The sequence below is a fragment of the Vigna unguiculata genome, chromosome 9, assembly GCF_037176805.1.
Source record: "Vigna unguiculata cultivar grain cowpea cultivar isolate G323 ecotype 2 chromosome 9, ASM3717680v1, whole genome shotgun sequence".
NCBI lineage: Eukaryota > Viridiplantae > Streptophyta > Magnoliopsida > Fabales > Fabaceae > Vigna > Vigna unguiculata.
The window spans coordinates 13878996-13892324 of NC_140800.1; the positions used below are offsets into that span (position 1 = coordinate 13878996).

Consider the following 13329-nt stretch of genomic DNA (forward strand, 5'->3'; position numbering starts at 1 on the left):
ATTTATGGTTGGAATTTTAAATCAAGTTTATTTTTAAAACCCATTTGATTAAAAAAAATGTAGCTTTATAGCGTGAAATGTAAAAAATTGCATTAAATTTTACAATAAAATTACTTTTGGGAGAAAAAATTCAAACATATTTTCTTAAAACTTAATCCGTCTCGAAACTAAGTTCACGAAATTAAGATACATTATATGCTTTAAGCCATATGATCTAAATAAGGGTAAGAAATGCTATTAAACTTAACCAAAATATAGTTAAAAAATGCTGAAACATATGAGGGAGATAATCATGGCAATGCAATCTCTATTATTGTAATGAAAACGTGGTTTAATCCGGTATCAGATTTTATGAGGAGAATAAGGGGGTGAAAGTGGCACGTGTGAGTGAGGAATAGTGAATGTTTTATTGTGTCAGAAGTGAGAGTTGAGAGTGTCAGAAGGCAAAGAAATGAGTAGCAAAACACGACCACACTAATCGGAGCAGATGAAGTGATGAGTGATGATGATATTGACGAGAAAGCATGTCCTTTCTCTTTTGGTTTGAGAAATCTCTTTTGATCACTCACTCACTCACCACAACAAAGCCACACCCTTCTCTTTCTCCCTCTCTTCCCACCATCATGGACTTCATCTTCAGGGCTGCCACTATTCATCCCTCCAATCACTTCCCCTCTCTCCAAGCTTCTCGCCTTCACTCAGGTACTTTTTTCCACACCCATTTTCTCTTTCTGCTCTTCACTACTACATTTTTCTCTCTCTTTTTGCTCTATATGCTTTTTTTCCTCTTGGTGTGAAAATGGAGTCCTAAAGGTACGTTTTTTCCTTGGTGGGTGCAAGTGAGGGAAAAAAAAGAGAGAGAGAGAGAAAGAGGGCATTTGGGTTGCTTTAGAATTGCACTGAACTCTCGGTGAACTGAATTAAAAGCCCATGTACGCTAGTGAGAGAAGTTTAATGTCAAAGTTCCGGTTTTTCTGTAATCGTTTCCTTCAGGGGACCTCTACTTTGAAGCATGCAGTTTAGCTCTTAAAGGGTTGGCATTAATCAGGAGCAGTTACTTTTGAAAAAAAAAATATTATTGTTGTGAATGTTTGTTTCCGCCATTGAATGTGCTGCAAGTGGGCATCATTTGCAAGTAACCGTTTCGATTGGTGTCTGTGCAATTCACGGCTGATGTAAGGGACAGCAAGGATATGTTTTGGCTTTATAATTTAATCACTGAGTAATGATTTCCAGGTTCTCTGTTTATGGGAACTTGGGCTTAATTAAGACAATAAATCAAACTACTCTGGCAGGTTCTGCCAAGCTTTTCCATATATGCTGCTCTTATCATACGAGAGTGCGAGATAATTGCGTATATAATAATTTCTCCGAAGGCTTAAAAGCAGAAATAAGACAAAAAACAAGGGTGAGAAGGTGAAGTGAATTGGAGTAATGACGAAGGAGTGTGATTCCCCAGAGGAAGAACTGCCTCAAGCTGCTGCTTTGAGGAGGAATCTAGAAAAGTTGAGGTTTGAAATGAACAGCGTCAATGAAGGAATTCAGTCGTATATACTGGCGCGGAGAACTATTGGAACTTGGGGGCCTTCACGATATTTAATTGAGGGGGAGGAGAATGTTTCTGAGTCTGATGGAGGTGAAATTGAAAAAGTTCCAATTTCAATTGTGCTTATGTCAACTATTTTCTCCCTTGTTAGGGGCGTCACACCTGTGTGATCTATCAGTTTTTCTGTTCATGAATGCTTTCACATTTGGTTCTTTTCTGGAATTTTTTTATCCTATGGCTTCACTTTTATCCTGAGTTTTGGATGTGCCCTGCAAATTGCTAGTATTCTCCTTGTTACTGAGATTTTTAGAATGAGGGGATTACCCTCCAAGCCTTCGATTTAATTTTTGCAAACGAAATTACCCAAATTTAGAGAAACTTAGATGATTTGAAACATCCAAAAATGAAAAAAAAAAAGTTAATTTCTTAACCTCCTATTCTCTTCCCTCAATCTTCCCCTCCTTGCACCTAAACATACCATGGAGAGCATAAGGAAACCTCAGCACTGTTCATTTTCCTTCTTGTTAGTGTTTTATAATCTTGTACATTTTCTTTCTTGAGATGTAGCTTTTATGGCATTAAAAATGGATCCTTTGTGCCAAAAATAGCTTACTGATGCGGATTCCATTTGAACTATACAGATAAATACTCAATGCTCAATTATACAGATGAGGAAGATGATGCAAAATCTCTTTTTCAATGTCCTTTCTGTGATTTTGAGTTTGATTTTTCTTCAGTTCGTGCTCGTTTGGAAGATGAGGGTTGCTATGACCCAAGAGATATGGTATGACGGTTCTGAATTTTGAACTTTAATGTTTGGCAGAAGTTATTGCTAACGTCATAACATGTACACTTTTGTTAGCCTCTGTTTCCTTTTCCTAGTTTCCTTGATTAATTGTGAGACTGTCCATTGACTTTATTATAGTTTGTAAACTATAGTTCATAGCTTAAGTTCAATTGTATATGACACTCAACAGATATTCTGTGTATATACTTGATACGGTGCACTGTTCTGATATGAAAAAGAAAAAGGTAAGGATAGAATTAACTAGCAGCCATTTTAGTAAAAAGCAAAGAAAGAATGAAATAATGTTTCTGAACATTTCACTTAGGTAATTAAGTTGTAATTTAAATTTGAAAATTGACTGATTGTCTTAATTTTCCTATATCAGACCTGTCCTCTGTGTGATGAAAATTTAGGGGAGGATGCAGTCAGGGTTGCACAGAATTCAAGCAAGGTAAATCTTACCAACTGAATCTTGTAATTTTGTGTTCTAAATGTTACCTAGCTCACTCTTGGTTTCAAGAGAACTTGATTCTTGCCCAAGGCAATCGAATATGCCAATAAATGATATATACTTTCTATAGAGATCTTGGAAGTCTGACAAATCTAGCATCTCGTCGAGTGATACGGTTGTGTTTGACAAGAAACTTCCTGCCAGAGGAAGACATGTGCCTGATCCGCTTCTGACACCATTTGTTCGCAATGTGTCTGTTCCAAACTCCAGTGGGATCCAACCCGGTGAAGGTTTCTCCAGCAGTGCCTCAGACATTTCCAGTGGAAAGGGGTATGATCCTGACATTTTCAGTGGAAAGGGGTATGATCCTTCTTTCTCTATGTTAATTTGTATTGGAAGTATGCTTATATCGTGAAAAAGAGCGTGAGAAACTGATAATTCTAAGTGCAAAGCATTAAAAGAATAGCTAAAGATCAACTTTGTTTTCCTTTATAGACACTGCTAATCTCCTGTTCTTGGAAATGTTATAAATGTACTACTATAACTAATTTAGCATCTTCACTGGTATCTGCTAAATTCATAAGTGTAGTAGTCTAGCTCAATTTATTACTATTGCAACTCATTCATTGTTCTATACATAAAAATAGTGATAATAATACTTCTATGACATGGGTAATTGTTTGTCCGATTTGACACATTATATATATATATATATATAGTGCATACATAGCAATACATTTCTAAATAGTCTGTGCGCTGTGGATTTACAAGAGATATCATTCGGAGTGTATTTATTAGTTGGTTAACAGCAATCTACATTCTATTCATAATGTGACATTACATATATGTAACTCGACAAACTATATGCTGCTTTGGAATTTTTACTTTGTTCTTTCCGCTTGAAGGTTACTTTGAAAGCTTAGGGAGGTGTTTGATACATGGCAAATGTGTACGATATATTTTTACATTTGTCCGACTTAGAAATAACAGGATAGAGAGGAGGGATTCCATTGAGATTATGCATTTTCTTGCTATTTCAATCTTACTGTTAAAGTGTTAAATGTCCATTCTTATCTATTTTCGGGTTTTACTAGAAGTTGAATAACCTACTTTGTTGGTGATTATGAAAACTTTCCTTCTGGACCTCGAATATGTCGAATTGTATGATACCCTTTTAGCCAAAATTACTTGACTTTCAATGTTGATGAGACACCCTTATTAATATCTCCTGACATTTGTTTCACAAGCATGCTCTATTTAGAAGCGAATCTATCTTACTCGTCCATTTAAATTTTGGTGATTAAATACTTTTAACGAGTAGCAATATCTGAAATGGTAACCATATTACAAATTTTTCTTAACTAAAACATTTGATGCATTGATAAATAGTGAGGATAAATTTTTTGTGTTGATCCTGTATTTGATGCTGCATGAAGATAGTAGCAGCGACTGCATACTGTCTTAAAAAGAGGGACAGCAATAAGATTCATGAAAAATTGTCTGCTTAAAACCAGTGCTGAAACGTCGTTGATGGTTTTGTTTGCAGTTCTGAGACAGACTCGGGAGATGAGGAGGATATTGAAGAGAGAAGACAGAAGGCATCTTTTGTTCAAGAGTTGGTGTTATCAACTTTATTCTAGGAAACATGCATCTAACAACTTATAGACAGTCTTGCGTTCAGGTAGCGTAGATTCTTGTAAGAAAATAACTGCGTTTTGGTATGGTGCATGAATTTAGAATAGGTAATCTAAGTGTTGGATAGTCACAAAATTGGATGGTTGCCTGGTTTGCAGGCATGCATTATTGAACATCTGAACTTATTTATGGTGTATTTTAAATCTATATATAGAAGTGAATCTTTTGCATCACTTTATCATCATGGCAAGAATGAGCCATGATTCAAGTCTTTTGCACGGAATGTTTTTTTTATGAGGCTTGATTGATTCAGCAGGTTAATCTGATTGTGAAAACTTGGTTAGTGTTTAGCCAAGGGAACTGACCAGTCTAACTTGGTTATTATAACATTCTAACAGGTTGGAACTCATGAGCAACTAATGTTCATTTTGAGAGTTTGGCGTAACTGCAACTGTGTGATGTTACTGGTTATTGTTTCTATCGTGTTAGAATGAGTCTATGGAAAATCCGCAATTGTAGTCTTTAGCATTGATTAATCTCGTACGAAAGGAAGAGGGAAACTTGAAAGTAACCCAAATCAAACTCTTATACTGAAGTTTTTCTTCCTATTTAACTCATTGTTTCATGAAATTGATCACCATTGAATTGAATAGATGCAAGAAACCAAACATAGAGTAGAAGTAAATAGCCAAATGTAACAGCTTAACTACCTGATGTGAGGAGCTTGCATTCCATTGAAGATAGTGAAGCAAAGAGCAGTAACAGCAAAGAGAATTGATTTGGGATAGAAGAATATGATCATGGAATAACAATATCCATCGTAAAGGTAGAAAGTATAAGAAAAAGGGAAAGGAAAGGAGTATAAAAGGAAGAGGAAGAAGAAGGAAAAGAAAAATGAGAGAAATCACTCGATGATGGATTGGATAACACCAGCACCAACGGTCTTGCCTCCTTCCCTAATGGCGAACCTCATTCCCTGTTCGCAGGCGACAGGAACAATGAGCTCGACGACCATCTTAACACGGTCACCGGGCATAACCATCTTGGACTCCTCGTCCTTGTCGTTCATGATGCCGGTCACCTTCCCCGTCACGTCGGTGGTTCTCATGTAAAACTGAGGCCTGTACCCTGCAAAGAACGGCGAGTGTCTCCCACCTTCCTCCTTCTTCAGAACATAAACAATGGCCTCGAACTTCGTGTGGGGCGTAATGGTGCCAGGCTTTGCCAGAACCATCCCTCTCTGAATGTCCATCTTCTGAATCCCTCTGAGCAGCAGCCCCACGTTGTCCCCCGCCAACGCCTCGTCAAGAATCTTCTGGAACATCTCCACGCCTGTCACCGTCGTGTTCCTCGTTTCCCTCAAACCCACAAGGTCAACGGTGTCGCCAACTTTTATCGTCCCACGCTCCACTCGCCCCGTTGCCACCGTCCCACGCCCGGTGATTGTGAAAACGTCTTCCACGGCCAGAAGGAAAGGGAGTTCGGTTTGGCGCTGCGGAATGGGAATGTAGTTGTCCACTTCGTCCATCAGTTGGTAGATTTTATCCACCCATTCGTTGTCGCCGCGTTTGATTGCAGGGTTCTCCATGAGAGCTTCCAGAGCCAAGAGTGCGGAGCCCGAGACGATGGGGATGTCGTCGCCGGGGAACTCGTACGACGAGAGAAGCTCGCGCACTTCCAATTCCACCAACTGGAGGAGTTCTTCGTCGTCGACTTGGTCCTGTTTGTTCAGGAACACCACCATGTTGGGCACGCCGACTTGTTTTGCCAACAAGATGTGTTCTTTCGTTTGGGGCATGGGGCCGTCGGCGCCGGACACCACCAGGATGGCGCCGTCCATCTGGGCGGCGCCGGTGATCATGTTCTTGACGTAGTCCGCGTGGCCGGGGCAGTCCACGTGAGCGTAGTGGCGGTTTTCAGTTTCGTATTCCACGGTGGCGGTGTTGATGGTGATGCCGCGGGCGCGCTCCTCCGGGGCGGCGTCGATCTCGTCGTACTTCTTGGGGGCGCTGTTGCCGAGGGCGGCGAGGGCCATGGTGAGGGCGGCGGTGAGGGTGGTCTTGCCGTGGTCGACGTGGCCGATGGTGCCTATGTTGACGTGGGGCTTCTTGCGCTCAAACTTGCCGCGCGCGGCACGGACGGTGAATTGGCGGCGGTGGGTTGTGGTGGAGGGTGTGCGGCGGAGGATGGTGGAGGGCTGGAGGAAGGAGGAAGAGAGAGTGGTTGGTTTATGGGTGGTGGTGGTGGTGGTGGAGCGGAAGGGTGTAGAATTTAGAGAAGTGGGTGAAGAAGAAGAAGATGATGATGCATGTGGGAAGAGTATGAGTTTGGAGGAAGCAGTTGCAGAAGAAAGTGCCATGGTTTTGGAGAATTGGGATTTTGGAGAGTGAAGAGAGTGAAAAGAGAAGACGAAGTTTGTGTGAGTGTAAGGTGTTATGAGTGTTATCTGGTGGTGTTGGTGAGAGTGTGTGGATGGATAAAAGATGGCCTCATATCACTTCTATCCTTTTTTCTGCCTCAATTTTGGAAGGATCACATTATTCTCTTATTCTCTCTCTTTTTCATGTTAACCCAACTCCTAATGCATATCAACCAAGATTTTGTATGTTTCATTACAAAACTACTTGCACATGGGTAAAATATAATTTACTTTTCTTCATTCTTTTAAAATTCTTATTCTGAAAAAATATTTAGTTCAATTTAATTGATCGGGAAGAATGTGAACTTAGAAGAAAATTTTTATTTTCAAATATTAACATTCAAGCAGGAAGCTAATATAAATTGTGTATATTTATAACTGATAAATATGACGTATTCGAATATTATGAACATGAAAGTATCTTGCGAAGTTTTAATACGTCGCAGAGATAATTTTTACCTGAAAATAATCACAGCCAAGTGCGTGGAAAGAGCAGAAAAGAATGGCATGAACAGGGTTATACGTAAATCTTATAAACAACTCTGATCCGGAAACCCTGAGTTCAACCTCATGCAAATTCATTCTATAGCATATGTCCATGATTGTTCAGATTTACTGGACAACTCAAATGATGGTGGAATCAATATCTCACTCAAGACCAACAATCAACAATTCTTCAAAATTTTTTTCACATATAAAAGATATTTATTTTTAATATTAATACATTTTTTATACTTGGTTTCTTCAAATATTTTGTTAACTTATTTTTACACTGAAAACTTCATAAGATAAATAGGTCTAATTTCTAATAAAGGAATTCTTATGATTGCAGTTTTTTCAGAAGTAAGGAAGAATGTTGACCTAGACTATCATTTGACTCCACAATTATATAAAAAGCCTAAGCTCAGGTCTTTGTGTTTATTTGAGGTGATTTGTTAAATAAGCGAGTGAGAGAGTGGGCATCCACGTGGCCTTTTCCCAGCGTTGTTCCTTCCTCTGATAGCGATGCCTATTTTATTCATGTCTCCACGTTAAGTAGACTTGCTGGAACCTAGATCTACCATAACAAACCCTTTTTTTTTTTATTATTATTTAGAGAATTAGAAAGAAAGAAATCTTGTAAGAAAGTACTACATTAATTAAAATAAAATATACTTAACCTAAAATATGAATTCTTTATTAGTTTTTTTTTTCTTAAAAATAAAAATATATTTTTAAAATGATGCATCTCTTTTCATTCTCCTTAATTTTCACTCGTTGAAAGACTACTCTGTCTTTTCCGAATGTATTCAACCAAACAACGACTTAAAGTCAATATGCATAACTTAAAATTTCATTTTATATATTTAAAACGATTTAGGGATTGGTATTAGTTTCACTACTAGTAAATAATAAAAGTTAATTTACCAAAAAAAGAATAATACTAAGTATTTATAGGACCTTGAAATATGAACACTATACTATAACGATACCGTTCAAATTTATTAAGCCCCAAAAAAATATTCAAATAAGCAAACTCGATTTTCTTCCCAATGCTTAAATGTACTTCTTTTGGAATATAAAGAAAAGTTTACCTTTAGTCTATACAAATATTTGAATTACCTTTATAATATTTTTAAGAACATTATCTAATAACTTAATAATAGCATTCATCTAATTATGTATAACAATGTTCAGCATCATATAGTTTAACTCAAAGTTCTTTCTATCGATACAAAGGCAAGAATACAGGCATTTTGAAATATGAAACGTAACATCAATAAAAGCCGAGGATTGATTAAAGAAAACTAAATCAAATTTGCTCTTGAAAGTGAAAAACAAATGTATTTGTAGTAGAAATATTAATAAAACATTGAATAAAAGTCACTTAACTTCAAATTTAATTGTAAAAAAATTAATTTTATAGGATAGAAGAAACTTAAAATAAATTTTATATTACTACCCCGAACACAAGTGAGTAATAGCAAAATTATAATACTTTGGCAGGGTAAGCAAACAATTTCAAGTTTCCAGTACCTGGACTACATGCCCAGAAATACTAGTTGGGAAGACCTGCATGTAAAATTGAAACGACAGGCAGATATATATATGTACAAGTATACATTTTCTATGATTTATTCAATTGTATCAGACTATTTACAGACGAAATATTAAATTGATATAATCATGTTTCATGACCTATAAAAACTAATTTCTTACTTCAACCCCATGTTTGTTGGGTAAATGCAGCAATAGCATAGAGTCCTCCAAGTTGGAGACCACGTTGAGCCATTCCCCAAGGAAATCTCTCCTGCAAAGGTCACCCCTAGTTATCAACCAACTCCAGCTGCATTTCCTCTTCACATTAGATACCAAGGACACTTAAACCCATTAAAAAATTATCCTCTCTTAAGCATCAATTATGAAAACCAAAATATTAACAGTGACCAAGTTCTAAGCAACAAACAAGATATCTACTTAATTTCACTCCTGAATTGAGCTTTGGCTTTTTCTATATTAGGAACCCGGGACTGCCATAAACTTTACAAACGAGGCATTTAGATGAATGAAGGGCGAGCTTCTCCCTGCACTTCACCGCCATGCATCTGTAGGTTGCATATATTTAGAACCTTCTGGCTAATTTCTGGAGAAAGTTCCTTCAAAAGATCTGAAACAGCTAATTCGTGCTTCCTCTTTAGTTCATCTAACTCCTCTCTTTGTTTAACCAACAAGCTCTCCAGTTTTGTTGCTATGAGATTGATGTATTCTGCTTCCGAATCTTTCACGCTTCCAGATATTTCGTTCACAGCAGATTTTTCACTGGTTGCTCCTGATTTGATACTTTTCTCACTGGAAGGGGAATCAACAATCTCTTCACAAAAATCACCAACACGATCATCAGCTGAAATATCACCATTCGCGGCCAGGCTGCCTTCGTCAGCGTTTGCATCTGCAGGAGAAAAAAATTTTGAAGTACCAGCACGAAATGGAGAGTTTCCACCAACTCCCCTTGGTGAGTCTGACCAGAACTTTCGACCTGAAGGTAATATTTCTAATGCAAGACTGCCAGGGGAACTAACGGAATCGTGTTTCATAGGAGAGGCCTCTGGCCTACTTTCAGAGGTATAGTCTGAATCTTGACTATAACAGTCAACAGGAATTTCACTGACGTTCCAACTAGGAATGTGAAACCGAATTTCAGAGTCAATCATCCTAGCAATAGTTGTAACATCTTGATCAGTTAGTTCCAACTCCTCAACCATTTCACTGGCAACAGAGGTTGAAGTGTCTGCTTCGATATCAAAAGGAAAGTGGATATTGCGAATATGACCTACATAGAAATATGAACATCAGAATCAATGAAAAAGAAAATAGAAACTATGGATAAAAACAAGATAAGAAAATTGAGAGAAGACCTGAGGAATCTGCAATTCTCAATTTTAAAAATATTGTATTATTATCTCTCCTCTGACCTTCCACCGTGAATTCCCTACTTGCGTCAGTAGAAGTATCCACAACAATAGCTTGATTATGAGAAATATTTGCTGCATTTGATATACATCAGATTGAAAACAAAATAAGATAGTTAATCGAGGAATTTAGATGCAAGGTATATAATTACCTAAATGATGGGTTTGAGCTTTTGAAGATCGGGCTACACTTTCATTATCATAATCTGACTGAAGGAAGGGATCCAACAAGAGGTCCTTCGCAGACAACCGTTCAGAGACATTAGCAATACACTTTTCAATAAATGCTTTAACATCAGGATCTGTCACTTTTGCCAATGATGCTGGCTTTATTCCCTACCAGGAATGGAAAAAACAATAATATACATAAAGTTGAAAAGTGAGAATAAGGGCTGGTTAAAGAAAATGGTTTCCGTTACCATTTTCACCAACAATTGAAAAAAAATATTTCTGCTTTGTTTCCTGTTTTCAAATATTTTGACAAGAGAAGGTGAACCAATTTAACATTTTTATAATTATTAGTGAAAAACAGAAAATAGCAATGGAAAATGTTTCCCTGAACCAAACAAGCCCCTAAAATATCATGAGTACCCGTCAAATGATGACTTACTGGACAGTTATTTGATTCTTTACACAGCATATGAATAAGACTACGGAGACAGAAAATTATTTTTCAATGTTGAGTTAAAAAATTTCCGTAGTGATTTTTTTTTTCCACGACCATTTTAAACCTTAAAGGATGCCCAACCACATCTGAGGTCCTCTGCAAACATCTAGATTAGATCTGCAGCAATTTCCTACAGAAGCTAAAACCTACCCTGATTCTTATCGAATATGTGCTATTCCCTAAAGGAGTATTAGCACCCACACTCTGCTATTGCCTAAAATTTATTAGAAATTACAAAATCATGAGAAAGACTCATTAAGTAAAATGTGAGACCCATAGAATTATGTGACTTCTAATAAATTTCAGTTAACAGCATAGAGTGTGTTGGAAAGAATGTGCTAATAGCATTTCTGATTCTTTAGAAGCCAATTAAAATTCATGTTCAAGAAAATATACCATATCAAATATTCTAGGATTTTTGAAGAGCTTTCATTGCGCATTGAATACTATTTCCATCTCAAATTGAGATGAAATGAACAATTATAATACCAGCATTGCATCACATGTAAGGTAAAATAGTTCCAACATTTTGATAAAAGAGCTTAACTCACAGATGTCACTTTCTTGTATATTTGAGCGGCATTGGCACATTCAACATACGGGTACTCAACTGTTACCAACTCTAACAAGCACATACCAAAAGCATAGATGTCTACAAGCTCGTTGTATTCCTCTTCGTAAAGTTCTGGGGCCATGAACTCCGGAGTTCCTAGGCTCACAATGAGAATTACACAAGATTCCCGCAACAGTCCACAAAAGAAAAAAAAAAAAAAAAAGTAGTATAACGATTTCAAAAGAAATGTTACCTATGACACTGTGAGCTGAATTGGCCTGCTGGAGGATAGCCGCCAATCCTAAATCACCAATTTTTACCTCCCCTTGATTCCCATTGACGAAAATGTTATCACACTTCAGGTCACGATGAATGATCGGAGGATTATTACTGTGAAGATAGTAAAGGCCTTCCAGAATCTGCTTAGACCATTTCTTCACAGCTCTCAAATCAACATGCTTATGTTTCTTCCGGTATCTAAATTAAGAAAGTCAAACATAAATACAAAAAGCTCACCAACGTTACAAAATAAAAAGCAACACAGAAGCCGAAAGAGACTCACTGGCGCAACGTTCCTGAGGTGAAAATTTCAGTGATGAAGTTGATGTTCTCGCTCTTGGAGTCAATCCATGAGTTATAAAACTTAATTATATTCTTATGCTTCAGAGTCTTGAGTAAATGAACCTCCGAATAAAGTCGCTCGAAATCTTCAGAGTTACGCAACACATCCGCCAGCTTAATCTGATTCCAAGCCACTTCAATACCTTCCAATTCATCAAACGCACGATATCTACATTTCCATTTCACTGTTAAGGCCAAACAAAAATCCCCCCACCCCCAAAACGAATCCATGCAAACTGGTAACTGGTTATTTTAATCAAGCGTAGAAAAATTCAGAAACAGAAAAAGGATACACTTTCTTGAAAGCCCCTTTCCCTAAAACTTCCTTGTACTGCAGAATAATCCAGCAAACCAAATCAGATCAAGCAAACCGTTTTAAAAATAAGTCGCAAAATTAATCAATCGATTATTAATAGAATTAACGAGGTAAACGAAGGGGTATAACGGAATGCATGAAGGATCCGCATTGAGGAAGAAATGAAACTGACCCGACCATAACGACCAGAGGGATCAACCTCGACGAATTCCATGTCAGGATCGTCGAGGTCCTGCTCGGAGGAATCCGGCGGCATTGGTGGAAACCCTAGCTACGTAGAAGGAAGTGGTGAATTGGGAAGAAAATGGGGGAAAGGGAAGAGGAACGGGAATTATGGGTGTTGTTATTGGAATTTCGTAGAACTCGAGGAAGCAATGCTAGCTCTTGTTCTGGTTCTGGTTGTGGTTATTGGCAGGGTGGAAACAACACATATAATGGTACGGTGCCTTGGATTGAAACGCTCCGTTTCCGTTATGGACTCGGAGGAGGAAGAGGAAGGTGCGTGCAGGTGCAGAGTAAGTTCAAGGAGACGCAACTAACATGCTGTTAATATCTTATGCTGGCCAAGTCAAATGCTCTTATTTATAGCGTTCAAGGCAAGTTCATCGGCTACTACCCTCATTTTTTGTTTTTTATTGCTCCTTACTTCATAAACAGACAAGTAATACAATATTAAATATTTAAATTTTGTAAGAATTAATTAAGTTATAAATTAATTATAAATTTAAGTATTATTAATTGAGTTTTATCTATTAATTTAAATCATGTATTCGTGTCGAATATTTTAAGATACTTTATCAATACTTAACAATAAAATATATCTAATTTATGAAGTCTTAATAGACTACAATAAAATATTTGAATAATGATCAATTTTAGTGAGAA

The 13329-nt window shown here is 37.3% G+C and overlaps 3 protein-coding genes across 3 annotated transcripts; 1 reads left to right on the plus strand and 2 right to left on the minus strand.

Annotated features, from left to right (window-relative positions):
* Nucleotides 1–405: 405 nt before the first annotated feature.
* Nucleotides 406–4652, plus strand: LOC114163943 (protein DEHYDRATION-INDUCED 19 homolog 5-like). The gene is made up of 5 exons (XM_028048341.2): nt 406–702; nt 2188–2330; nt 2719–2784; nt 2915–3144; nt 4331–4652. Exons 1-5 carry the CDS (start codon nt 525–527, stop codon nt 4422–4424), a joined length of 711 nt encoding a protein of 236 aa, XP_027904142.1. The 5' UTR covers nt 406–524; the 3' UTR covers nt 4425–4652.
* A 462-nt stretch (nt 4653–5114) lies between these two features.
* Nucleotides 5115–6877, minus strand: LOC114163942 (elongation factor Tu, chloroplastic). Its single transcript, XM_028048340.2, has one exon. It carries the CDS (start codon nt 6776–6778, stop codon nt 5324–5326), a length of 1455 nt encoding a protein of 484 aa, XP_027904141.1. The 5' UTR covers nt 6779–6877; the 3' UTR covers nt 5115–5323.
* A 2050-nt stretch (nt 6878–8927) lies between these two features.
* On the minus strand, nt 8928–12999 carry WNK3 (WNK family serine/threonine-protein kinase 3). The gene is made up of 8 exons (XM_028048227.2): nt 12617–12999; nt 12422–12459; nt 12070–12297; nt 11761–11984; nt 11506–11663; nt 10440–10623; nt 10234–10362; nt 8928–10148 (listed from the first exon to the last, which is right to left on the minus strand). The coding sequence occupies exons 1-8, from the start codon at nt 12698–12700 to the stop codon at nt 9376–9378; spliced, it is 1818 nt and encodes a 605-aa protein (XP_027904028.1). The 5' UTR covers nt 12701–12999; the 3' UTR covers nt 8928–9375.
* Between the last annotated feature and the right edge of the window lie 330 nt (nt 13000–13329).